Genomic DNA, 23,355 nt, shown 5'->3' on the forward strand with positions numbered 1-23,355 from the left:
TCCTCTGCTCTAGGAGGACTGGGTTTCCTATCAAGAAGCAAAGGAGCCCAGCACGCGTACTGACTTCATCTCGCTTTCTTCAAAAGCGCTCCTTGCCCGCCTGTACGGCAGCGCAGCCCATCTTTTACGCGATCATCTGAAGTACAGTGATTAGAAATATATTCAGCACTCTTGAACCTGACCAAAAGCATCATTCCCCATCTGACCATCTGTTAGCGGGGAGGCATTTAACAGGGAAGCTGAAGAGAAAACCAGTACGTTACAGCTTAGAAACCGCCTTTCCCTGCAAGGGGAACCGAATGTGCGTGGTCTGTTGGACTAGGTGGCAGCACCACGTCTCGCAGCAGGGCTTTCCCGACCTCGGGGAAGGTTCCGCTTGGCAGCTGCCCTCTGAGGCTGGTCTTGCTGCTTGACTTCAAAGAGATTACAGGTGCTCTGGGATGAATTTTGTAAAGTAAATAACTGCAGCTTGTACTGTTTTTCCTGGCGAGCACAGGAAAACTCACAAATATACCAAGACCTTTGATCCCTTGATGGGGCTCCTAAGTTTTCAGTGAACTTTGATTTTTGATTTTTTTGGTCTGCATACTATAATTCTGGCTGTAGTTTCAAGTAGCTGGTGTGGGGACTTTTTTCTTTCTCTTTTTTTAATTTAAACAAAAGAAGCTCATGTGTCAGTACATCCGGGCTGGTATAATGCTTCACTCCCATCATTTACTGTCCTGTGGAAGCATTTATGAATGAGCTCCGAGTGTTTTGGAGTTGATCTTCCTTGGCTCTGTTTGCTGCCTGAATGGAATGTAAGGGATCGATAACCTCAGACTTTCTTTGAAAATTTTGGAACAAAGGCTCACTAAGGCTGCAAAAGAATAGCTGGAAGAGAAGCTTTAGTTTTGAAGCTAAGCTTGTAGCTAGAATATATACCTAGCAGATGAGTGTGGGTTTGTGAATACGATCACCGCTGGTAGATTTTGTGGCAAAATAAAATGCAGGAACTTTTATGGCACTGTTGACACAAGAGTGAGAGAATGTGGTCGAGGTGTGAGTACATTTAGGCTGGAAACTGGACACCTTCGGGTGTATCAGAGGAACAAATCTGGAACAACCTGCCTGCATGAGTGAAAAAGGGCAGGTGGTGTGAATAGCAAAGCTTGACCAAATAACAGAAGCAACGTCACTGTTGGCTGGGAAGACAGGGTCAATCTGTTTTCTTCTTCGGACTGATTCACTGCTTTAAATCCTTCGTGTTAGCCTTGAATTAGCAGTGAAGGTAAGAGCCTGTGGCAAGATATATTAGGACTGCAGGTACTGTAAAGACTGTTAAATTTCAGTTACCTCTGCACCTGCCGCTGCCCGGCGGAGCAACGAAGCTGACAACTACCCGCTGCACATGCTTTCCCCAGAAGTTGTGTGACAAAGAACACTGGTTCTTTCATTCTGAGTCCCGTTAAAAAGAAATCCATCGACTTGTAAGCTGCCCCTTGCAAGAGGCAATGAGAAATTTACCTAAACGTGCCTCTCCTGGCATGTTCTAGAAAACAGATTTTTCTAGTATCCTGTGTATATTATCTGCGTTTGGGGGTTTTTTGGTGGTTTTTTTTTTTCTTTTCTTTCTGCTTGACCCTTTTGGATCAGATGCTGCCACCTGTTTGAAGGGAGCAGGTCTTATTTATTCACCTCCTGCAGAAGGTTTGTAGTAGCAAAACATCTTGTTAGCGTCCTTTCCCTCCTCTGCAGCAGCGGTAACGCCAGAAGCCTCTTCAGCGAAGGTGGGGATGCTGCTGTAAGAACCTGACTCAGGAGCTGCTTTGCCACCATCCTGGGCTTGTAGGTGACCTCCAGAGCTGCTTCCAGAACATGCCTGCGGCCCTGGTGTCTGGCCAGAGGTGCCCTGATTGCCTGGAGCCGCTCTGAGGGTGGATGGAGCAAGAGGGTGGGGAGCTCGGGGAGGCGGGGAGCGGAGCCAGAGGAGGAAGCGAAAGGGGGAGGCTGAGTGACCTGGAGGACCCAGCTGGTGGCACGCTGCAGGGCCATGGCCCAGCCCGGAGCCTGTGAGTAGCTGCTCCAGGTCAGGGTGGTGGCGGGAGCCCTTGGCCTGGTCTCTGATGGCGCCGGAGGAGAGGCCAGGCGTTTGGGAGAGGGTGAAGGTTGGCTTTGCTGCGAGCTCGTTGCATGTCCCAGCTTTAGGTGGTGATGGGGAGAACTGGTGGTAAGTCTGCCCTGAGCAGGGCGCCTTGCGCAAGGGCTGCCATGCGCTGCGTCATCTGCTGAGGAAGTGAAACGAGGGAGAAGGAAGCAAATCCGACCGTGTTTTGTCCTGTATGGTGTGATCCACAACCCCCTGGTGCTCTTCTCGTCTGCAAACCTCTGCTCTAAACAACCTCCTCTGGGGCTGTCCTGGGCCATCACGGAGTCTGGTCTCGTGTGCCCTGTCCTGTGTTGGATGCCACCGTCCCGGCATTGCCCCGGTGTGCCGGGGCCGGGAGCATCGCTGCAGGGAGTCGCAGCTGGCGGCTGGAGCTGGGGGGGCTGTGGGAGAGGAAGTGTCTGAACGCACCAGCCCTGGCCTCGGCATTAGGAACTGCCAGTCTGGGGGCAGGCGCACCTGCAGCCGAAGCTCTTGCAGCGCTTGCTTTTTTTTTTTTTTTTTTTTTTTTTTCAATTTTTTCGCATTTTTGCCATGCGAGCAAAGCTGTTAATGTGATGCACGGGCTACAGGTCAGCGTCTGCTGGGCACCGTGTCTTCAGGCCCAACCAAGTCCTCGTGCTTCGGCTTTGCTTCCCCTCCAGCGACCGCAGGAGCAGCTCAGCCAGCTCCTCTGCTTTGCCTTTGCTTCTCCTTGGTGGCCGAAATGATCCCAAAGGCGTGCAGAGCTCGAGAGAAAAACGTGGTCTGCAACCCAAAAGGTGAAAGTCTCTTTTAACCCCCTTCCCTGTCCCACACGCCCAGGTCCGGGGCAGGAGGACGGCGTGCGCCAGGTGACCCTCTCCATGCAGCGGCTGCGGGTGCTGCCACCAGCGGTCCTGGGCGACCCCGCGCTGGAGAGCCTTGACCTCGACAGGAACAAGCTCAGGAGCATCGCCGGCATCTCTAAGCTTTGCAACTTGAAGAAGTTGATCCTGTCCAAGAACGAGATTGTGGACTTTCCCGATGAAATCCAGAGCCTGGTCCGTTTGGAGAAGCTTGAGCTGAATCAGAACCAAATCCGGGTCATCCCTGAGGGGGTTTTCTGCCATCTCCCCAGGCTGAAACACCTGCGGCTGAACAACAACCGTCTCAGTGCCCTCCCCAGGGACCTGGCAGCTTGTCGAGGCAGTCTCCAGTACCTCAACATCTCCAACAACCTGTTCCGGACCTTCCCCCAGCCCGTCCTGCAGCTGGCATGCTTACAGGAGCTCCACGTGCAGAACAATGCCCTCCGGCAGCTCCCCAGGGAGCTCTTCCAGGGGCAGTCCCTGAAAATGGTCAAGGCCAGTGGGAACCCGCTCCGGGAGCCACCCAGTGAAGTGTGCGCCGGTGGCATCCAGCAAATCCAGAATTACTTCAGCCAGCTTCAACACAGTTCAGGGCAGGAGGACAAGAGGGTCAAGACCATGTTCCTGGGGGCCTCGCTGGCAGGGAAGTCCACCATCTGCCAAAGCCTGAAGCAAGGGCAAACCAAACTGGTGCCCAAGGAAGAGCGAACGGTTGGGATAGAGATCAGTGAGTTCCAGATCGAGGACTTCACGTTTCTCTTCTGGGACTTTGCCGGCCAACTGGAGTACTACATGACTCACCACGTGTTCATCACGCCACAGGCGCTTGTCATCCTCGTCATCAACCTCCACATGTAAGTGCTGAGCTGGTCTGGATTCACAGTGGAGTGGGAGAACAAAAAAAGGGTTCACACCATTTCCATCCATGTCTGCTCTTCTCACCGCCGGAGGAGCTAGCTCTCCCTCTCCCCCTTGCTGCACATCACTCTTTTAATTAAGCCACTGGATCTGTCATGACCTTGCCAAAGCCCTCTGTTTTGAGGGGTTAGATGAGCACTGACTCCTTATGTGACAATTGATCCCTGATCCCTCTGCTTCCTGCCTTGGAGATACCTTGGCGAGCCCTCCTGTATCTTGTGCCGCTCCCTGAACATGGAGAGAGCGTCAGGCTTTGCGGTACAGAGGGATGCTCTCACCCAAGCAGGGATGGACTCTGCTAGACCCCATAGCTATCACTGGCTTAGCTTAAGGATGGGCAACCGAAGGATGAGAGTGGATATGGCCCACGCCAGCTTAGGAGATCTGAGCTCTTCCCCAGTAAGCCCCTGCACCAGGGTGGGCGGTCAGGCCTGTGCTGGTGCAAGTTGGCTGGAGGCCCACAGGGTTAGACGTGAATTTGGCACTTCTCTTCCTCCCCAGGTACCAAATTACCGACCAGTCTTTCAAGGAGCTCGTTGGTTTCTGGATCAACAACTTGTTCATGCGAGTCCCCAACTCGGTGGTGCTTCCCGTGGGCACCCACGTGGACTGCTGCCGGGAGGAGGAGGTGGAGGAGAAGAGGCGTGATATCATGGCCAAGATCGCGGCCATGCTGGTGGAGCGAAAAAGCAACCTCGCTCACTTCATCGACAACCTGGAGGGCAGCGAGGAGCCCAAGTTTTATGTGGACCAGTGGGAGAGGCTGAAGGAGATGGAGAGCCACACGTTAACTGTAGGGCTGAGATGCTCGTGGTTCCTTGCTGTCTGTGGTCATTCCGTTGGCACTGGCAGCCCAACATGCTACTGGCAACGGTGACCTGGTGCTAATGCATCAGATCGCTGCTTGCAGCTGCTCCCTAGGGCTGGGGTGGGCACAGTAACCCCTGGCTGTGACCTGCTGGGTCCTTGTCCCTGCGCGGTGATGGGCATCTCCCCCTGTGGCTTGTAGCAAGTGCCTGGGGAGGGGTGTGAGGGGGCACTTACCATCCCCAGGTGATTTTCCAGACACTGCCGCAGAGCAAAGGCGTGACGGAAGGGCTGCCTGAAGCGGTGCCAGTGGTGTGTCCCATCCTTGGTGACCTCCTTGGCATCGGGTCCCTCCTTTCCCTCTCAGGCTATGGCCGTGCTTTTGCAGGTGTGTGCTTCCTCTCTTCCAGATCTTACACTTAGTTGCTGTCAACTGCACAGATCACAGTGACATCAAAAAGCTTGAGGCCACTATCCTGGAGCATGTGAAGAAGGAGGAGCTCTTCCCTGAGGTTGTCCGAGTGCTACCGCCCATCTACCGGCAGGTGGAAGCTGCCATCGTCGCTATCGCGCAGAGCGAGGAGATGGCGGGCCATGGTGAGTGGTCCATCACCCCCACATCCATCACCTTCCTGGGAGGACCCCCTGCCCTGCAGCTGGGACGGGCTCCCAGTGCTTGCTTGTACCTCCTAGCCCTGCTCACGGGGTCGGGGGTCACTGCTGAAGACCTTGGGCTGTCATCACTGGAGCATTAATTACTGCAACCCGGCTCCGTCGTTAGAAGCAGCTGCTCCTGGGGCAGGTGCCTCGGGAAAAGCGTGGGGAAAGGCCGTGTGCCCTCGCCAGGAGGCTCTGCCAGCACCTCCCAGCCTGGGGCTGGGGCACCCGGCGCCGGCCACCTCGGCTGGTTTGTTTCTTTCCAGTAACATCTTTTCTCCCCTCCGCCCCGTGCAAGCAGCTACAAGGTGTTGCAGGAAGGAGCTCCACTGCTTTAACGCTTCTCTGTGGGTTTCCAAACCTACTTCCTCACCACACGTAATGGTCCCTCCCCCTCCCTAGCACCTGGCATCCTCTCCGGCTCCCCTGGCTGGTGTAGGGTGAGAGGGTGAGGAGCAAATGCTTTTGTCCTGTGGAGATAAGCCAGGTGGTGTTGCCTGTCGTGCTGCACCACTAAATGACAATCTGAGGTGTAACTGGCAATCGGAGGTTTTCTGGCTGGGATCAACCCTGCTGTCTCAAACAAGGCTAAAAACCCGTATTAGCCACCTTTCTCAGATGCTCCGCTGAGGTCCTGGCAGGCTGCTGGTGCTGCTGAGGCGAGGCAGGACGGTGGGAGCTCCAGGGTGGCAGCGAGACAGCTGGGGATGGGTAAAGCCACTGAGCATCGTGTTGGTCCCAGCTGCTTCCCCAGGGATGGCACGGGTGGCACTGGGTGCCGCTGGTGCGTGTTGGCCCTCTAAAGCATCTGCCTTGGAAGGTTGGTGCTGAGCTCCCGCGTCTCCCTCTAGGCATGATGGACTTCCAGTACCTGCTCAGCAAACTCTCCCAGCGTGAGAGCCTGGCCAGCCTGGGCAGGGAGCTGCTCCAGGACATTTTGCGGTACCTCCACCGCATCGGGCTTCTTGTGTGGTATGAGGAAATCAAGCACCTGGAAAGCACCGTTTTTCTCCAGCCTACCTTCCTAATAACGATGTTCAAGGTGAGCTCGAGGATGAGGACCCACCTTCTCTGCAGCTTTGCTGGGCTCCTCTCACTGCTGCCTCTTCCCTCCTCCTCCCGAGCAGCTCCTGGTGCGGTACCGCCTGGTCCAGCAGCTGGAGAGCATCTCCGTGGACACGCTGATTGGGGAGCACGCCACCATCAGAGACAGGTCCAACTGGGTGTGGACCTTCAAGTCAAAGGCAATGCTGTGCCACCGAGCCGTGCGTGCCTTGGTGAAGCACCAGCTCTTTTCTGAAGGGATGCAGGATGTCTTTGAGGAAATTATGGGACACGGGCCTCACAGAGGGAGAGGGAAGCTCTTCAGCCTCCTGAAGCACTTTGAGCTCTGCCTGGAGGTGAGGCACACCAAAGCACTCAACCCCCAGGCCAGTGAGTTTGTGCCCGGGAAGCCATGGGAGACAACGCAGGGCTGCGATGAGTCCTGGTACTTATTCCCAACCTACCTGAACCAGACCCAAGAGGTCTCTGAGGTGTGGGGAGGAGACCACCCTGAGGACCTCCACATCCGTGCCTACTTCTCGCCTGAGATACCGGAGGGTTTCTTCCAGAGGTGAGCAGTGGTTCCAGCCCGTGGTGAGGTCGCAGGGCTTGGGGTTGGTGCGGTGCCCGTATGGCTCTCGGCAAGCCTGTGGCTGCGGAGACCGCATCAGCTGAGGGTGAGCCTGGGACTCAGGGGACCGAGGTGGCTTCTCGGCTCCGCCAGAGACGTGTGGAGCCCTGGATGAACCATTCCGATGGTGGCAGCCTGGAGGTGAGCAAGGACTGTGCTCCTCCTGGTTCACCTGTCATCTGGGGCGGGTTTGGGCTGTAGCCTGTGCCCACCCAGGCACTCAGAGGTCTCCCAGTCCCACCTGAGCATGGTCTGGTTTCTACAGGCACTGGGACTGTCCCAGTTCCTGGAGAGTCTCCTGTCCTTGGGGGGTTCTTGATGTGTGTCCAGAGTTTTATCTGATGCTGTCATGGTTTAACCCCAGCCCCACGCAGCTGCTTGCTCATTTCCCCCTAGTGGGACAGGGGAAGAGAATTGGAAGGGTAAAAGTGAGAAAACTCATGGGCTGAGATAAGAACAGTTTAATAATTGAAATGAAATAGTAATAGTAGTAATAACGGGAATAGTAGTAATAACGGGAATAGTAATGAAAAGGAGACTAACAAAGAGAGAGAGAAGTAGAACCCCAGACAAACAAGTGATGCAAATGAAAAACAACTGCTCACCACCCAGCGCCCAGCCTGTTCCTGAGCAGCGGCCCCCCGCCAGCTTTCCCCTCGTTTACATGCTGAGCACGATGGCATACGGCACGGAAAATCCCTTGGGCCAGCTGGGGTCAGCTGTCCTGGCCGTGTCCCCTCCCAGCTCCTTGTGCCCCCAGCCGCCTCACTGGCGGGGCAGCGTGAGAAGCTGAAAAGCCCTTGACTTAGGGTAAGCGCTGCTCAGCGACAACAAAAACCATCAGGGTGTCAGCAACATTACCCTCACCCCAAATCCACAGCACTGCGCCAGCCAGGGAGAAAACTAACCCAGCCCAGCCCAAAGCCAGGACAGATGGCCGGCTCGGGAACAGCTGGTGGCTTAAGGGGCTGCTCCTGCTGCCTGAGCTTTCCGTAGGGCAGGGTCCTCCTTCGGCTGCCCCTGATCCTGCTGAAATTGGCTTTACATCCCTCAAGCCCACCCGGTGCCAAGCTTCCTCTGTCCCAGTGTTAGAGATAAGCGGGGAGGAGGGTGTGAAGGCTGTGGGCGCTCTCCTTGCAGGTTCCTGGTGAAGGCTTGCTCCTTCTACTCCACACACTGGGTGGCCAAAGTGACTTGCCTGCTCGTATGCAACGGCAAAGCTCTGCTCATCAAAGAGAACAACCAGAGGGCCTACAGCTACCTGGAGCTCCGGTGCAGAAAGCCGGCAGGAAGGACAGGTGAGGGTCCCTGATTCTTATTTCATGACTCCAGAACACACGTTGCTCCTCAGGTCCCCCTGCCACCTCCACCCCTCTTGGCAGAGCTCCCCAGAAGCCTCTGCCACGTGTCCTACTCTGGCCAGGGTCCGCCAGCAATTCTGTTAAAGATCTCCTCGTTCTCCGTGCAACCCAGTCAGGGTTCCTCTCAAGGTATCGCATCAAAGCGGGAAGTCAAGTTTTCAGTCTTCTCATGAAGCAAATGGGCCACCCTCCCCCATCCAGCCTCCCGCTGGGGCTCCAAGCCATAAGCTGAAGGGCCACGCGAGCTGGGCAGCTCTGCCAACGTACCTCTGAATTCCCCTTGAAGGCTGATGGGCCTCGGTTACCTGGAGAAACCGAGCTGCTCCCACCCTTCTGGCTGCAGGCTGGTGGGCATCGCTGCAGCATCGCCTGGGCTGCCCTGGCTGGGCGGCTGTGAGCGAGCACGATGTTCTCCTTTTGCCTGGAAGGTTTCCAGTTTGCCTGGGACTTCCTGGTGGCCGCCGTGTTCATCGTCCAGAAGCTGGCTGAGGCATGGCCGGGGCTGCACGTGTGTGTGAAGACCCCTTGCCGAACAGCCGGCTGCCCCGCGGAGCTCATCTGGCCAGACATGGATGGCACAAACACCACGTACGTACGCGCCGTGCCCCGCCGAGCCGGGGGCTGGTGGGTACCCGCGATGCTGCTGGGGATGCTCGGCTGCTAAAAGCCACGTGCAATGAGTTGCAAAACTCACCAGGCACCGCGCTGGCCTTCTCCTGACCGTAGCAGCCCGTGTCCCGCCTGGGGTCAGCCTCTACTTGTGTGGGAAAGTACTTTTGAGTGTGGGAAGAGAGGTGAAAAAGGGGGGATTCCGGGCCTGGGCACGGTGCTGACGGTGCTGGCCAGGTGCCCCCACATCCTCTGTTCCCCGAAGAGCTGGAGGTGCTCAGCTGGCACCTGGGAAGGCAGCAGCCATCCCACCAACGGCAGGACCTCAGGTCAGGGGGGAGAGATGGAGCCTTTTCCATCACGTTGGCATCGTCTTCCACGAGGGGTGCTGAGGGCAGCTCCTGCTCCTCCTTCTTGGGGCTTTCTCCTCCACAGGACCAAGGAAGATGTTAAAACCTGCGGGACATGTGGGCACCGCTTCGGCGCGGAGCTGCTCCTGCCCAAAGGTGAGCCCGCAGCTCCCGGGCTGGAGCTGGAGGAGGGCTGGGGGTTCGTGGAGCTGAGGTGCTGATGGTGCCCCCCCCCCCCCCCCGCCCAGTGCCCAGGCCACCAGAGCAGCCCCCAGCACAGCCCTCTGCTCACTACTACGTGACAAGCTACGGGACCACCACCTTCGGGTCCAGCAGCATCCAGGTCAATCAGCAGGTAAGGAGGCTGCCACCTCCCTGGGGGAGACCCCAGGGTCCCATGCTGGTGGCCAAGCTGGTCCTCTCCCCTCGCTTCTGAAAGGAGAATTGCAGCCCGGGGAGGGGACACCCCCTCCCCCCATGGTGACCATGCTCCTCCCCACGATCCCACCACCTCTGCCCCTCGGAGCTGAGTGCTGGGTGCTCTGTGTTGGAGTTACTGCCTTATTTTTCCAGAACATCTCAAGCGAGTAGCTCGGGGCCAGCGGGGAGGCACTCGCCGAAGTTATTTTTGTTTAGCCAAAGCCCAGCTGACCTCAACACGCTTTGCTTCCAAGTCGTGTTTGCAGCCTTAAAGCATGGAAATAAATGCATCCATAAATGCATCCCTGCACGCGTGGGAAGCCACCTCATTTACACGGAGATAATGGGGAGAAGGCGCTGACGGGCGCTCCAGTACGACCCACTGCCAGCAGTGGCTTTACTGGGACAAGGCTGACCACGGACCCCCATGGGTTTGGGGGAGGGTGGGGGGTGAAGGTCTCAGACTACCAGCAGGGCCAGACCTCTAAGCAACATAAACAAGCAGGAAGCACCTTTCCATACATAATATATTTAAGCTTAGAGAACTTAAGAAAATAAATCTGTAAATGACCACGCTCCACCAAAAACACACGTTAGCAGCTGATGGAGGGGAAAAGCAAGGTGTTGGCTCTGGGATCAGCCACCGAAGCTGTCCTTGGAAAATCCCCACCGTAGGCATCCCCCCACAGTGCTCCTGGGGGGACGCAGGTTTGCACGGCCCGTGGTGCCTGGTGGTCCCCCACCAGCTGGTGCCTGTCCTGGGGGGGGCCCGGGGAGCAGGGGGGTGGGGGTCAGTCTATCTGCATGTCGCACTGCTCGATGAGCTCGAAGAGGCTGAAGGAGTCGGAGAGCTGCAGGCTGATGGTGCCGCTGTCGAGGGAGGAGGCTCCCTCCCGCAGCACCTGCTCGTACCAGTGCTCGCAGAACTTGGGCACCAGCTGCAGCAACAACGCAGCAGGGTTAGGGGCAGGGGTAGGGGCAGCTGTAGTGTCCTGCACGGCCCTGTCCTCCTGGAGCGGAGGAAGGAGGTGTGCAGGGCACCCTGCCTCTCCCCCAGCCCCTAGGGTCCCCACCCCGGGGCAGCTGCCTCCCCCATTTCCCCTGCTCCCCATGGGTCTCCCTCCCTGGACTCCTCCATCTCCCCTGGTCTCCAAGGGTGTCCCTCCCCCTGTCACTCAGTTCCTCCATCTCTCCCAGCCCCCAAGGTGTTCCCTGCTTGGTCACTCAGACCCCCATCTCCCCTGGATGCCGATGGTCCCTGTCCCAGGAGCCTGAGGGACCCCCCCCATCCCCTAGACCCCGAGGGTCCCCCTCCTTGGGTACCCAGCCCCCTACCTCCCCTGCACACCGAGGGCCCCCTCCCAGCAGCCTGAAGAACCCCCCTGTCCCTTAGCCACCCAGGGTCCCCCTCCCCAGCCCCCCCCCCTCCCCCGGGCCCCAAGAGTCTCTCTCTCCCAGGGTGGGGGGTGGGGGTGTTGCCCCCCCACACCTTGACCAGGATGAGCCTGGACTCCTTGGGCCTGGCCCTGGAGAAGGACTGCCCAAAGCAGAGGTAGATGGTGAAGTCAGGGGAGCGCTTCCTTTGGTCGTTGCGGAAGTCCCTTAGCTCTGCGAGGGGACACGGGGCTCAGTTTTGGGGCGACCCCAGGGGAGACAGGGTTCAGCTGCTTGTATCATCCTGGGCTTGGCGCTCAAGAGCCCCAACAACCGGGATGGGGGGAACGGAGACCCCTACCCACCTGTGCAAAACTTATTGAAGTCAAAGATGGGGATTTCCTGGTCCCGGCAGAGCAGGTTGGAGGGGGGATCCTCGGGACCCTCCAGCTGCTGGGACAGTGCCCAGAAGATCTTGCACTTCTTCAGGCGGGTGGCGAAGAGCTTGTGGGCGCGTTGCTCCAGCTGCAGCCCCACGCAGCCCAGCAGCTCCTCGGTGAAGCGCCGCTGCTTGTCATCGGCCAGCCTGGAGGGGCTGGGGAAGCTCACCCGGTGGCCGGGGCGCAGGACCAGCGCCGGGTCGGAGGGCTGGTACAGCAGCAGGCACTGCCGGCCCCTCACCTCCTCCTGGTAGAAGAGCTTCCCCCGGTAGTAGATGCTGACATCCAGGACGGGGACGTTGCCGTCTGCACAGGGCAGCCATCAGCAGCCACATCCCCCGAACCCAAGCGCTCCCCCTCCCCCAAATACCCCCTGAGCGTTAATAACTATTACCAATAATTATTTATAGCTATTAAGAATTAAGAGCCCTCACCTGTGCTATCCTCCAGCGGCGCTGGCACTGGGTTGGTGGCAGGGATGAAGGGCACTGTCTCTCCTGGGGGTGGCTCAGGGACCGCGGCCTCCGGCGGGTGCGCTGGCATCGCCATTTGGGGTGCAGCGGGGTGCCCGTCGCTTTGGTTGGGAGAGGCCTCTTCCCACCCCATGAGGGCACTCTCATACCTGGGGCTGCATCCTGCCCCACAGCACCCACCTTGCTCCCCCAGCAGCATGGGGTCCGGGGGGCTGCAGGCACCCAAGAGGGGCTGCTCCATGGACACCCAGTCCTGAACTGCCGGTGGGGTGAGTGAGTCGTCCTGGCCAGGGCCTGGGAGAGGCTGGAGCAGGGTGTCCTGGTGGGGGGCGTCCCCTGCGGAGAAATCACCGGTGGGAAGGGGCTGGGGTCACCCACCCCCTGGGGTCACGCACCCTGCACACCAGGAGTGGGGCTGGTCTCACCTGCAGGTGGCCAGGACGAGGTCAGCGTGCCGAAGTCGTGGGGGGAGATGTTGCACCTCTTCAGCACCCACTGCAGCACCTCCATGTCCTCCAGCAGCGGGGACGGGGTGGGAGCAGCAGTGCCTGGGGGGGCACAGCAGGCGGGAGGGCTCACAACCCCCAAACCAGCCCTGGCTGAGCCTACTGGGATGTGCCCCCCCCCCCCAACAAATACTGGGGGGCCAGCACTTACCTGGGGGAGTGATTTCTGGGGCCACGTCTAGGGGGGCGAGCACCAGCTGCGAAGGGAAGTGGGGTGAGGTCTTACTGCGTGGGTGGGGGGCACGCCGCCCCCCCCGTTGCCCCCACGTTTTGGCAAGGTGCTGGGCTCCAGCTCAGCAGCCCCCCCAGGCCCGGGGGGCACAGCGGCTGAGCAGCGGCCGTGGGGACCCCCCAGCCCACCCCGTTACCCGCGACTGCTGCTCCGCTGCAGGATCGGGGCTGCCGAAATCTCCCTCCTCGCTGGGGCAGAGGGCGGCTGGAAGGAGAGCAGGGTCAGGGGGTGCCTCGAGGTGGCCCCCACCACCCCAACCACAGCCCCCCCCAAGTCACCTCACCTGGGGTGATGGCGAAGACCTTGTGCGGGTCATCGCCGCTCTTGGAATTGTCCTCCAGCAGCTCGAACATGTGGGTGCTCCGCAGGGCGCAGCGGAAGTTGGTCTTCCACTTGGCGGGGTCCTCGGGGGACCCCTCGTACCTCCCGCTCACCTGCGCCCAGGCCTGGGGGGTGCGGGGGTGCGTGAGCACAGGGACCCTGGCTCCGTGAGCGTGGAGGTGTCAGGGATGCGCGGTCTGCTGCCCAGGTCCCACGTCCCACCCATCTCGATGACCTCAAGCTGCTGCTGGTCACCCCCTGTCCCACCCACCTTGAAGACCTCAAGCTCACCCCTAGTGACCCCTTTCCCACCCACCCTGAAGACCTCCAGGTCACCACTGGTGACCTCCTTCCCACCCACCTTGAAGAGCTCAAGCTTGCCCCTGCTCACCCCTCATCCTACCCACCTTGAACGCCTTCAGGTCACCGCTGGTGACACCCATCGCACCCACCTTGATACATCTTCACATCACCACTGGTGACACCCATCCCACCCACCTTGAACACCTCCAGGTCACGGCTGGTGACACCCATCCCACCCATCTTGAACACCTTGAGCTTGCCCTGGTGACCCCTACCCCACCCACCTTGATACATCTTCACATCACCGCTGGTGACCTCTCATCCCACCCACCTTGAAGCCCTTGAGCTTGCCCCAGGTGATCCCCTTCCCACCTACCCTGAAGACCTCCAGGTCACCACTGGTGACCTCCTTCCCACCCACCTTGAAGAGCTCAAGCTTGCCCCTGCTCACCCCTCATCCTACCCACCTTGAACGCCTTCAGGTCACCACTAGTGACCCCCATCCCATCCACCCTGAACACCTCCAGGTCGCCGCTGGTGACCCCTACCCCACCTACCCTGAACACCTCCAGGTCGCCGCTGGTGACCCCTACCCCACCTACCCTGAACACCTCCAGGTCGCCGCTGGTGACCCCTCCCCCACCTACCCTGAACACCTCCAGGTCGCCGCTGGTGACCCCTACCCCACCTACCCTGAACACCTCCAGTCGCCGCTGGTGACCCCTACCCCACCTACCCTGAACACCTCCAGGTCGCCGCTGGTGACCCCTCCCCCACCTACCCTGAACACCTCCAGGTCGCCGCTGGTGACCCCTACCCCACCTACCCTGAACACCTCCAGGTCGCTGCTGGTGACATCCTTCCTGGCGTTGTGCTTCCAGGGGACGCGGAAGGCCCTGCGCTCCGCGTTGATCCAGCGCAGCCCGCGGTAGCTGCCGCTGTCGATGGCTCGCACCAGCCAGGGCCCGAACCGCAGCTTCTGGGCCTCCCTGGGGACACGGGGCCGTCACTGGGGGGGGCACCGGGGCCACTTGGGGACGGCGACCCTTAGGGGGGGTGCCAGGGTGCTGCTTACCCCTCGCTGTTGAGTGCTGCCATGGCGCCACGGGCGCTCCTGCCGCCGCTCGCTTTTATCTGCCAGCTCCCGGGTTCCTGGAAACTACGTCACCCTTCCGAAAGTGAAAGTGTCTCTGAGGCCACCCCTTCCCGTCCCATCGCGAGGGGAGTGACACGGGCTGGACCCCAGTGCTGCGCCGGGGAGGGGATGCTGTGTCCCCGGTGTCCCCAGCCTGACCCACCCCAGGGGGCTGGCGGCGGTGCTGCCCCCTCCCCAGATCCATCCGAATTACAAAAACCAAACGACCAGCCAAACAAAACGAAACCCCCGGTTTAAATGCTGCCCGGTGCTGCGCCCCGCTGGGCAGCCCACAGTGCTGGTGACCCCACACTGGGGATGCTGCCAGGGATGCTGCCCGGGGGGATGCTGCAGCCCCAGAGATGCTGGTGCGGGGTGGCTGCACCCCCCCAGCTCAACCCCACACGTCTGCAAAGAGCAAGCAGGAGCACCCCAGCCCCCTCGGGCTCACCCCAAAAGGCAGCTGCACCCGTGGGCTGTCGGGGCTTTCCAGGGTGCGTGGGTGGCACAGCGTGGGCACGCAGGGCTCAGGGAAACTCCCTTTTTTATCCTATTGATTTTCATTCTCCTTCTTTCAGGCTGCCCGGTGTCAGTGCTGTAAGGGCACAGCTGTAAAAAAAAAATGAAAAATTAAAAGGAGAAGCCAGGAGGGCAGTGGGCGCTGGCTGCGCGCCCCGGGCCCAGGAGCCGGGTTTCCCGGCGCTCCCTTTTCCCGTCGAGCCGTGGGCTGGCACCGACCAGCTCCTGCCTTTGCTGGTGGAACCAGGTGGTGCTGGGGCTGGTGCTGGGGCTGGTGCTGGGGCTGGGGCACCCAGCCACCCTCAGCCTGCACAGGACTGGGGCCGGGAGCTGCTGGCACAAGGTCCCTGTGCCTCGCAGCTGCCCCAGGAGGCTGCTGGGGATGCTCCGTGGGTACCACGAGCATCTCCGGCATCTCTGGCACTGTGCCCGGCACGGCGGCATGGGGGGCTTATGCCACTAAAGATGGGGGAGGGGAGGAAGGAAATCAAGTTGCGCATCACCCCGCCCTGCGTGCATCAGGGCTGGCACCACCTTTGCCAAGGGGGGAGCCCGGGGGCGGCCCACGGGTCATGCCAGGCCCCAAAAGCGAGGGGGGAGTGGGGTCCCGGTGGCCGGTGCACGTGGCAGCACGGCCCCCCCGCCCCAGAAAGGGGAAGCAGCGCCCAGCCGGGGCTACAGCTGGTTTCCAGTAACACGGGAATGGAAAGTCGCTGGGCGCCCGGGACCCCTGCGGTGCCCGTTACGCGATTTCTGCCCCAAATTAAGAGGAAAATCAGCAAATAACCGTAGGGGGCAGGTCACGCCCCCCAGGCGCTCGCCCCCGCCGCGCTTCCCTGGGGCTGTGGGAAGCGAGGCCAAGCGCCGAGACCCGCGGGGCTTCCACCCGCCGGCGGAACCCGAGGAGCAGAGGGGTGGGCGGCAGGGCTGAAGCAGGGGGGTCCTGCCTCTTCCCGCCGGCACTTCTTGCTTTCGAGGATATTTCTCTCCAGGAACAACTTCTGGCTGTGTGGTTTTCCAAGTGCCTTTTTCCCCCCCAGGAAATTTCCTCCCTCTTTCCTACAAAATGCCCCTGTTGCTTTCCAGGAAATTTCCCCATTGATTAGCAGGGTATTTCCCACCCATTGCTTTCCAGGAAGTTCTTCCCTTGCTTCCTCAGAAATTTGTTGCTTTCTAGAGCCCTCCATTTCTTTTCTAGGAATTTTCTCTCTGCTTAGAATATTTCCATTGCTTTCTAGGAAGTTTCCCTAAGACTGTTGCTCCTTAGGAAGCAAGACATTATTTCCCAAAACTCATTCTCCCTGTCTAGGAAATTTCCCTTTTGGTTTCCAGCAGAAATTTCCACCAGAGGGGAAATTTCCCCTCTAGAAAATCATCACCTTTGCTTGCCTAAGAAACATCACTTTTGCTTTTCACAAAATTTCCCTGGCATTTGAGGAAATTTCCTCCTTGCTTTCTAGAAATTCCCCTTTGATTTCTAGACTATCCCCTCTGTGTCCTTCTAGGAAGTTCCTGTTGCTTTCTATAAATTTCCAGAATACTCTCCCTTTGCTTTTGAGGAATTCCACCTAGTGCTCCCAAGGAAATTCCTACACTGTCTTGCAGTAAAATTCCCCTTTATTTTCCAGGATATTTTACTGTAGCTTTCTAGGATGGTTTCCCTTGGCTTTCCAAGAATTCCTCTATTGGTTTCCGGGAAATTTCCCTTTACTTTGTAGGAACTTCCTCCCGGGGCTTTAGGAAATTTCCTCATTGCATCCCAGGAAATTCCACCAGCGCAAACGGACCCACCCAGCCAAACCCATGACAAGGGCCTACGAAGCCCAAGCTGGAGCCCCAGGAGCTGCGGCCAGGGCAGGAGCAAGGGGACCTGGGGCGGGGGAGGACCCTGTGCCGGACCAGGCAGGACGCACAAGGAGCTGACCCCACGCTGGCCACTGTCCCCTGCCCCAGGGACAAGCGGCACCTGCCTGGAGAGGAGCAGAGGTGTGTTTCCCCAAGTGTATTTATTGACTTTCGGCCCTCGATAACGCAATCAATGCTTAGAGGTTTCTGTCAATTAATCACAAATTAAGTCCCATTTTGAACCTTTTCCCCCCCCCCCCCCCCCCCCCCCCGGCCAGCAGCACCCTGCCTGCCTTTGGGGGTCCTGTGAGGCCACAGTCACTATCCCCTGCCACCCCCCATGTTGTCCTGTCTCAGGGACATGTCCCAGCAGCTAAAAGCCCCGTGCAGGTCACCAGCTCCAGCAGCCTGCAAGAGCAGCTGGGGATTCCAGTAGGCAAAGTCAGTGTTACAAAGAGGTTTTTAAAAGCATCCAGAAGGACAAGGAGAGCTTTCCCCAAACCTCAGCCCTTCGCCGCACCGACTTTTCCACCACAGGTAACCCCACAACACAAACCTGCACCCCCCTGCAGCCACAAGTCACCCAGCCTCAGGGGGCAACCCTTGCAGGCAGAAGGGCAAGCAGAACCCCCCCACACTTCTACTGGCAAGGTTTCTTTTGTGACCCTTGTAGATCACGAAGCAGCAAGGAGCAGGGCACCTTAAAAAATAAAATAACAATAAAAAAAAAAAAAGAATCTTTCTCTTTTAATCCACCCAAGGGAAATCCAGAGCAAGAGCAGCATCACAGCACTACACACAGCACAGACATCTATCATCATCTTTGCACAGATTCCTTCCCAGATACACGGAGAAGTCATAGAGAAAAAGAGAAAAATAAAGAAAATTATTCACGTAGGCCAAGTGACAAGTAACAAACCAGCCACTGAACAACTTTTCCGAAGAGAGAAATGATGCATCAGGAAGGCCCTCAACATACAGGTTTTGCAAAAACTGAACCCAAGACCATTGAAACAGAGGTGGTTTTCTTTTAAACATTAAAAACAGGGATTTTTTTTTTAAATTAATTTAAATATACATTTGAAACACAAACACCAAGCAAGCGCCTGGAGAACAAAGTGAAAAGAAGGAATGAAAAGTGAACTCGACCAGTTTAATTTAAACACCAAAGTTGGATGGATTGCACCAAATGGAATAAATAATGGAGAAGATCACGCTGGGTTGGTAGATCTGACGCTTACGATCATTAAAACTAGGATTAATTACACAGCTGGAGAGCGCACTGAACGAGGAAGTCCTCTGGCAAGTGACATGAGCTGGGGCAGCGTCCCTTTGACAGAGCAGGCTGTAGGTGTGGATGTGCCACCCAGCGACGATCACCCACCCAAGGAGCAAACAGGATGACGAGCTTTCGTGAGCCAGGGGACCCAACCCCATCGTCACGTGCACGCAACCAGCTCCTCGCTCAGGGTGCGGCAGCCCTCCGCCTCTTCGAGGCTGGGCTGGCACCAAACGTGCCCAAGTCAAACAGCAAAGCACAACCAGACCTCGTGTTTTCACCTTGCAAGGTGAGCACACAGGTGCAGCACTTCTAGCATGGCTCTCCACGGTTGGGCACCGCAGACGCGGAGCAGGTACTTCCTTTAATGCACCTGGGGCCAGGCGGGGAAAAAAAAATAAATAATAAAATCAGCTAATCTACACCTGCAGCCACCGCTTTATCACCCCCAGGGTGGGCAGGCTGAAGGAATGTAAGTGGTTTTCTTGTTGTTTGGTTTTCCCTCCCCACATCCCCTACATAAAAGAAAAAACAAAACCAGCCCCCCTCCCCCCCAACCCAAAAATAACTTGATCCCAAGTTCTTCTCCTCCCCTGCCTGCAGCCAAGCAGGGAAGCACCTTCGAGACATTTGTGTTGATCCCACAGACATGTTCCCTACAGAGCAGACTCGCATCTCTGCGCCTCACCTGGATGTGCCTGTGACATCTCGTTAGGAGGGGACATCCCTTTGCTTTAAAACAAAAATTGTTACAAAAATGAATAGCAACCATCCCTTTCCCTTCCTCCGATCTCCAAGAAACTTCATCTAGAAGTCCAACTCCTTTTTGAGAAAGGGAGAAGGGAGGGGTGAAGGTTTCTGGGCCAAGGGACTTGCCGGATCCAGCATCCCCCCTCACCACCCCCTGGCAGCGAGGAGACGAGCCCCCTTTGCGCAGCGCCCGCTCTCGACCTGGGGCCAGCAGAGCCAAGGAGGGGCTGAGGGGACACAGCGGCCCCTCCAGCTCCTCCTCAGATAGCTGGCAGCTCCAGGAAGGAAGAGGGGGACTGGGGTGGGTGAGGGTTCAGGTTAGTTCTTTCCCATCCCTCTTCCTCCCCAAGGCTCAGAGGAGACTTCTGGGTCTGCAAGCCCAGTCTGTGCTTACCAGTGTCCTTAAGAATGACAATTTAAAAACAAACAAAAAAAAAAAAGGAAGAAAAAAAGAAAAAAAAGATATGCATAATTAGGTATTGTCCGTGGAAGGAGCGGGAGGGGGCAGGTTCCAGACCAAGACAGAAAAGGGACATTCTCCCTTCCCGCATTTGCTCGTCTGGAGACCACATCCCCTCAGATTCCCTGCGCGAACCCTTTGTGCTGTTGCTCTGACATCAATCGACACGGATGATGGACACGGGGATGAATTCAGCGCTGCGGAGGGCGGGAGGGCACACGCAGGCACGCCAGGGCTAGGCCCGGTGCTTGGGGAGCATGTCCAGCAGAAACTCTGCGATGCCGAGGAAGTAGACGACTTGTGCGATGCCGAAGAGAGGAGCAATGACCAGGGCTCGGCAGTACGCCCCTTTCAGGAAGGCTGTGGGCCCTTCCTTCTGCCAGATCTTCCTGGGGAGAAACGGCACAGCCAGGTAAGTGTCCACCCCACCGCTCCACCAAGCCAGCACAGCCTCTGGCCATGCCCTGGCTTTCTGCCTCCCTCCAGAAACTAAACCCCAGGGCTGGCACTGCCTCCACAGATCATCCTCCCCACGCTCTGCCAACGGCCGTGCGGGAACAGGTCCCATCCTGACGTCTGGCCAGGGGCAGGAGCATCTCTCTGGGTCTGGAGGTGCAGCTCAGGCAACCCTGTGCTTGCATCCAGAGGTCCCCCAGTTCCAAAGGTGGGGCCAAGCCCACCCTCAGCGCGGGACACAGCCAGACGGCGAGAGGCTGGCTACAACAGCGATACAGGGGCAGAGCGCTGGCGTTTCGACATTCCCTTCGTGATCTGAAGCAGCCAGACCACAGTTTAGCAAAAGGTCAGAGCGCGTGGCGGGGGACGGCTGAGGTTCACAGCGGTCCAAGAGGGATACGGGCTTTAACGCCGTGGGGTTCTCGGACAACAGGGCCTTGGGAGAGACAACCACAGCACTGCCTCCCCTTGCAGGAATAAAATCTCGGTGCTCTGGCTGTTGGGATTTGGACAGAAGCGTTTAAATATTCCCCTTGCTCAAAATAGGAACAGTATATATCCGGGCATATATCTATCCATACAGAGACAGGCGACAGCACAGGTTCAGAGGGAACCTGAAGCACCGAAGCTGCTGGCTGGCTCCAGAAGCTGCACTGCCTGCCTGGCAGCAGCAGCTGCCGTATGTCTGATGCTTCATGAGGAGTCTTACTTGGTGCAGTCCAGGATCCCCGAGTAGGTGTCCTCATTCACCCCTCTCTGCAACGACTGCAGCCGCGTCTTGATCACTGGGGAAAAAAGAGAACAGAGGCAGCGGTGAGCGCTGGGAACGTAGCACACTTCAGCGGGCAAGAGCCAGCCTGAGAGCAATGTCTTTGAAACACAGTCAAAAATCACCAAGAACGCAGACCGTTTTCACGTTTTTATCAGCAAAACAGGGGAAGCCAAACCCACTCGTTTACAAATGGATAAAAGAAAAACATAGCCACGCCAAACCAACGCCGTCCCCTCACTGTGACCGAAGTTTCCAGAGCCGGCTTAAGCTTTAAACGCTTCCAAATTCAGATCTTTCGGCAAAGTGAGAGATGATTTTCAAATACTCAGCTCCTCCTGGAGGAAATAGCTAAAATATACAACGTTGCTTTTACATTTCTTCACACCTCGGAGCGTGTGCAATGCTGGGGAGAGAGGAGTCACTTTCTGGTGGTTTTCATAGCAGAGAAACCAAGGTGGCGTTTAAGGCAGATGCTGTAGAGCAGGAGAGATGGCCACAGATGTGGGGCTCCCCCTGGTCATCCATGACCACATGCATGTAAATGGTCTGCGTACTATCACTCCCCACAGCAAGGTGCCTTTTCAGGGGCACTCTCACAGCCATTCCTGCAAAGAATGACTGAAATGAATGGCACCCTCTTCCCGCCCCACCTAGCGAGTACTGCAAACCTCCGTGTAAGCCGTGGCCGACGGTATAGCTCAGCCAAAGCAGCTCAGCCAACAGAGCTCCCCTCCTGCACCACCCCATGCGCTGGCACGGCCGCTGTCCTCCTCACCCAGCCCACTCGTGTCACTTGGCCTGTCACTGGGCACCAGGCCACCAGCACAAGCTACTCGGGACTCACCATCGCAAGGGTTGACAGCCACTGCAGCTGTACTGCCCGCCACGCAGCCGGAGAGGAAGGACACGTAGAACGGAGCCTTGACATTGGGATCTTTCTGGCCCAGCTTGTTCAGGTTTGCAAACAGCGGGAAGTAAACAATGGAGAACGGGACGTCCCTGCAGTGGGGAGGGAGGCAGAGGAAGAAAGAACAAGGATGAGCAACTCGGAGCAGGACACCAACAAACTGAGCATCAAAGGATGGGCTGCAGGCATCACACAGCAGCACAGCCACGAGCGAAACAGACACCCCAGCTCCGCAACTGCAACGTGGACAGGAGCCGGAGCCCAGCCGGGGCAAAACTGGCTGCACAAAGGCCCCCGGGAGGCATGCAGCCCAGCAGAGTCAACAGCCTCCCCTGGTTTTTCAGCACTCAAACAGAAGACCCCAGCACATCCAGAGGTCAATCATTTGATCCACTTTTGCTAATTGCAGGCAGTTTGCAGCCTACCCACCCCCCCACCCCTCACTGGGCATTGCTTTAGCTCTGCCTTTGTTAAAGCTAGAGGAGTTATTCTGTCAGTGCCCAGGCAAAGTGTCAGAGCAGGTGCTGGTCCCTGCATCCAACACGCCCCATGGCCCAGGGCCCGTCTCACGCTCTGGAGACTCAGGCTGACAGTTTTGCTTTGCTGACTCATGAGGACTTCACTGCAGTGTTAAAATACAGACCACGGGGGAGACAGAAACCATCCACAGAAAGCAGCAGAATTAAATCTTCCAGGAACAAAAAGGCAGCCTCCCTCACCTTCCCTTCTTTAATTTGCAAAACCTGCGCACGGAAACCAACCAAACCCAACCCAACACCTCCTTTGCAGGCTCATCTCCATGGCTGGCGCTTTAGTTGGAGACTGGGAACACCTGCGCGTGGGCCCACAGCACCCTACCTTAGCAGTGTGGCTCCCAGGCCCTTGTAGAGCCCGGTGATCCCTTTGCTCCGCAGCAGCTCCCTTGTGATCTGCGTCGCTGTGGTGCGCGTTTCCACCACGGGCTCCGCCGCCCCCGCCGCGGAGGAAGAGGAGAGCTGGGCCTGCGCTGCCATCAGCTTCTTCTGCGCCGCTGGGGAGAAGCGGAGAGAGTGCTAGTCCGCAAGGTGCCCAACCGCAGCCTCTTGCTGCCTGGTGCCACGGGACGAGGAAGAAGCAGATCTCCAAGAGCACCGAAACACGCAGGCTAAGGCCAGCCCGGTGCACTGCAGGCTGCTGCTCCCAGTCTGCCCATCTCCCTCGGGCTGAGACAACCCAGCTCGTCCCGGTCTTGGAGCTGGCTGCTGCCACACCACACGGCTGTCGCCCGCACTCTCCCACCGACCTAAGCAGGAGCAGCCTGGCACGCGCAGCCTCCACAGCGCAGCGAAAAGGGGCTGCCGTGAGCAGCAGGTGACGGTACCTGCTTCCAGGTATGTCCCCGAGCCCCCAGTAGGGCAAACTAAAGATATTCATAACTGAGAGAGGTTCAGTAGTTCTGGCCTTCGCTTCCTTCATTTGAAAGCAATCGGTAACCTGGGGAATTCCTCAGCCACATCCATGAACACCCCCTGGTTTCCCCCAGCCTTTTGAAACTGCTGCGTTCCTGCTCTCTGGCCAGAAGATGGAGAGCACGTCAACCTGCAGGCAACGCTGCGGCTGCCACTGGCACACCACCGGGCTGGCCCCACACGGAGGGCCGGCAGGCTGCTCCCAGCAGCAAAAAACCTCTTCCCAACCCTCAAACCACAGCTTAATTCCTTCAAACATTTTAAAATAATACGCACAAAGAGGATAAGGTCTGCATTAAAAACAACGGAGAGAGGAAAAAGTAAATCCGTGATTATTCAGGAATACCAACCACATCGAAGGA

The 23,355-nt window shown here is 57.9% G+C and overlaps 3 protein-coding genes across 14 annotated transcripts in view; 1 reads left to right on the top strand and 2 right to left on the bottom strand.

The window, feature by feature from the left end:
* Positions 1 to 10,075, top strand: LOC102045758 (malignant fibrous histiocytoma-amplified sequence 1 homolog). 5 transcript variants are annotated; one of them, XM_055721648.1, is made up of 11 exons: positions 1 to 2,051; positions 2,951 to 3,830; positions 4,396 to 4,687; positions 5,112 to 5,298; positions 6,210 to 6,400; positions 6,486 to 6,973; positions 8,174 to 8,331; positions 8,823 to 8,982; positions 9,439 to 9,509; positions 9,602 to 9,708; positions 9,927 to 10,075. In XM_055721648.1, the coding sequence occupies exons 1-11, from the start codon at positions 2,033 to 2,035 to the stop codon at positions 9,942 to 9,944; spliced, it is 2,571 nt and encodes an 856-aa protein (XP_055577623.1). In that variant the 5' UTR covers positions 1 to 2,032; the 3' UTR covers positions 9,945 to 10,075. The 5 variants fall into 5 exon arrangements, with proteins under 5 accessions (XP_055577623.1, XP_055577624.1, XP_055577622.1 ...); XM_055721649.1 differs by having other exon boundaries at positions 6,486 to 6,758; positions 6,876 to 6,973; positions 9,602 to 10,075; XM_055721647.1 differs by having other exon boundaries at positions 1 to 2,209; positions 9,602 to 10,075.
* A 207-nt stretch (positions 10,076 to 10,282) lies between these two features.
* On the bottom strand, positions 10,283 to 15,026 carry IRF7 (interferon regulatory factor 7). 3 transcript variants are annotated; one of them, XM_055721651.1, is made up of 11 exons: positions 15,009 to 15,026; positions 14,498 to 14,581; positions 14,249 to 14,411; positions 13,082 to 13,244; positions 12,935 to 13,002; positions 12,718 to 12,763; positions 12,486 to 12,608; positions 12,022 to 12,396; positions 11,513 to 11,893; positions 11,263 to 11,381; positions 10,431 to 10,711 (listed from the first exon to the last, which is right to left on the bottom strand). In XM_055721651.1, the coding sequence occupies exons 2-11, from the start codon at positions 14,518 to 14,520 to the stop codon at positions 10,565 to 10,567; spliced, it is 1,608 nt and encodes a 535-aa protein (XP_055577626.1). In that variant the 5' UTR covers positions 14,521 to 14,581; positions 15,009 to 15,026; the 3' UTR covers positions 10,431 to 10,564. The 3 variants fall into 3 exon arrangements, with proteins under 3 accessions (XP_014138354.2, XP_014138355.2, XP_055577626.1); XM_014282879.3 differs by lacking the exon at positions 11,263 to 11,381 and having other exon boundaries at positions 10,283 to 10,711; XM_014282880.3 differs by lacking the exons at positions 11,263 to 11,381; positions 15,009 to 15,026 and having other exon boundaries at positions 10,283 to 10,711; positions 13,082 to 13,278; positions 14,249 to 14,575.
* Positions 15,027 to 17,653: 2,627 nt separating this feature from the next.
* The window catches only part of SLC25A22 (solute carrier family 25 member 22), a 52,281-nt gene continuing 46,579 nt past the window's right edge, over positions 17,654 to 23,355 (bottom strand). For all 6 annotated transcript variants that reach the window (XM_055721714.1, XM_055721718.1, XM_055721717.1 and 3 more), the window contains exons 7-10: positions 22,404 to 22,575; positions 21,483 to 21,637; positions 20,576 to 20,651; positions 17,654 to 19,799 (exon numbers count right to left, since the gene is read on the bottom strand). In XM_055721714.1, the coding sequence (XP_055577689.1) occupies positions 19,646 to 19,799; positions 20,576 to 20,651; positions 21,483 to 21,637; positions 22,404 to 22,575 (557 nt within the window). In that variant the 3' untranslated portion in view covers positions 17,654 to 19,645. The remainder of the gene's footprint in view (positions 19,800 to 20,575; positions 20,652 to 21,482; positions 21,638 to 22,403; positions 22,576 to 23,355) is intronic.

Source organism: Falco cherrug, chromosome 10, assembly GCF_023634085.1.
Source record: "Falco cherrug isolate bFalChe1 chromosome 10, bFalChe1.pri, whole genome shotgun sequence".
Classification (NCBI taxonomy): Eukaryota; Metazoa; Chordata; class Aves; order Falconiformes; family Falconidae; genus Falco; species Falco cherrug.

Coding starts and splice junctions, on each gene's coding strand:
- LOC102045758 (XM_055721646.1), top strand. Junction 3,831..4,395: donor CTCGTCATCAACCTCCACAT/GTAAGTGCTGAG, acceptor CTTCCTCCCCAG/GTACCAAATTACCGACCAGT. Junction 6,974..8,173: donor CCGGAGGGTTTCTTCCAGAG/GTGAGCAGTGGT, acceptor CTCTCCTTGCAG/GTTCCTGGTGAAGGCTTGCT.
- IRF7 (XM_014282879.3), bottom strand. CDS start 14,520: ATGGCAGCACTCAACAGCGAGGG. Junction 13,003..13,081: donor GGTCTTCGCCATCACCCCAG/GTGAGGTGACTT, acceptor CTCTCCTTCCAG/CCGCCCTCTGCCCCAGCGAG. Junction 12,609..12,717: donor CCCAGAAATCACTCCCCCAG/GTAAGTGCTGGC, acceptor GTGCCCCCCCAG/GCACTGCTGCTCCCACCCCG.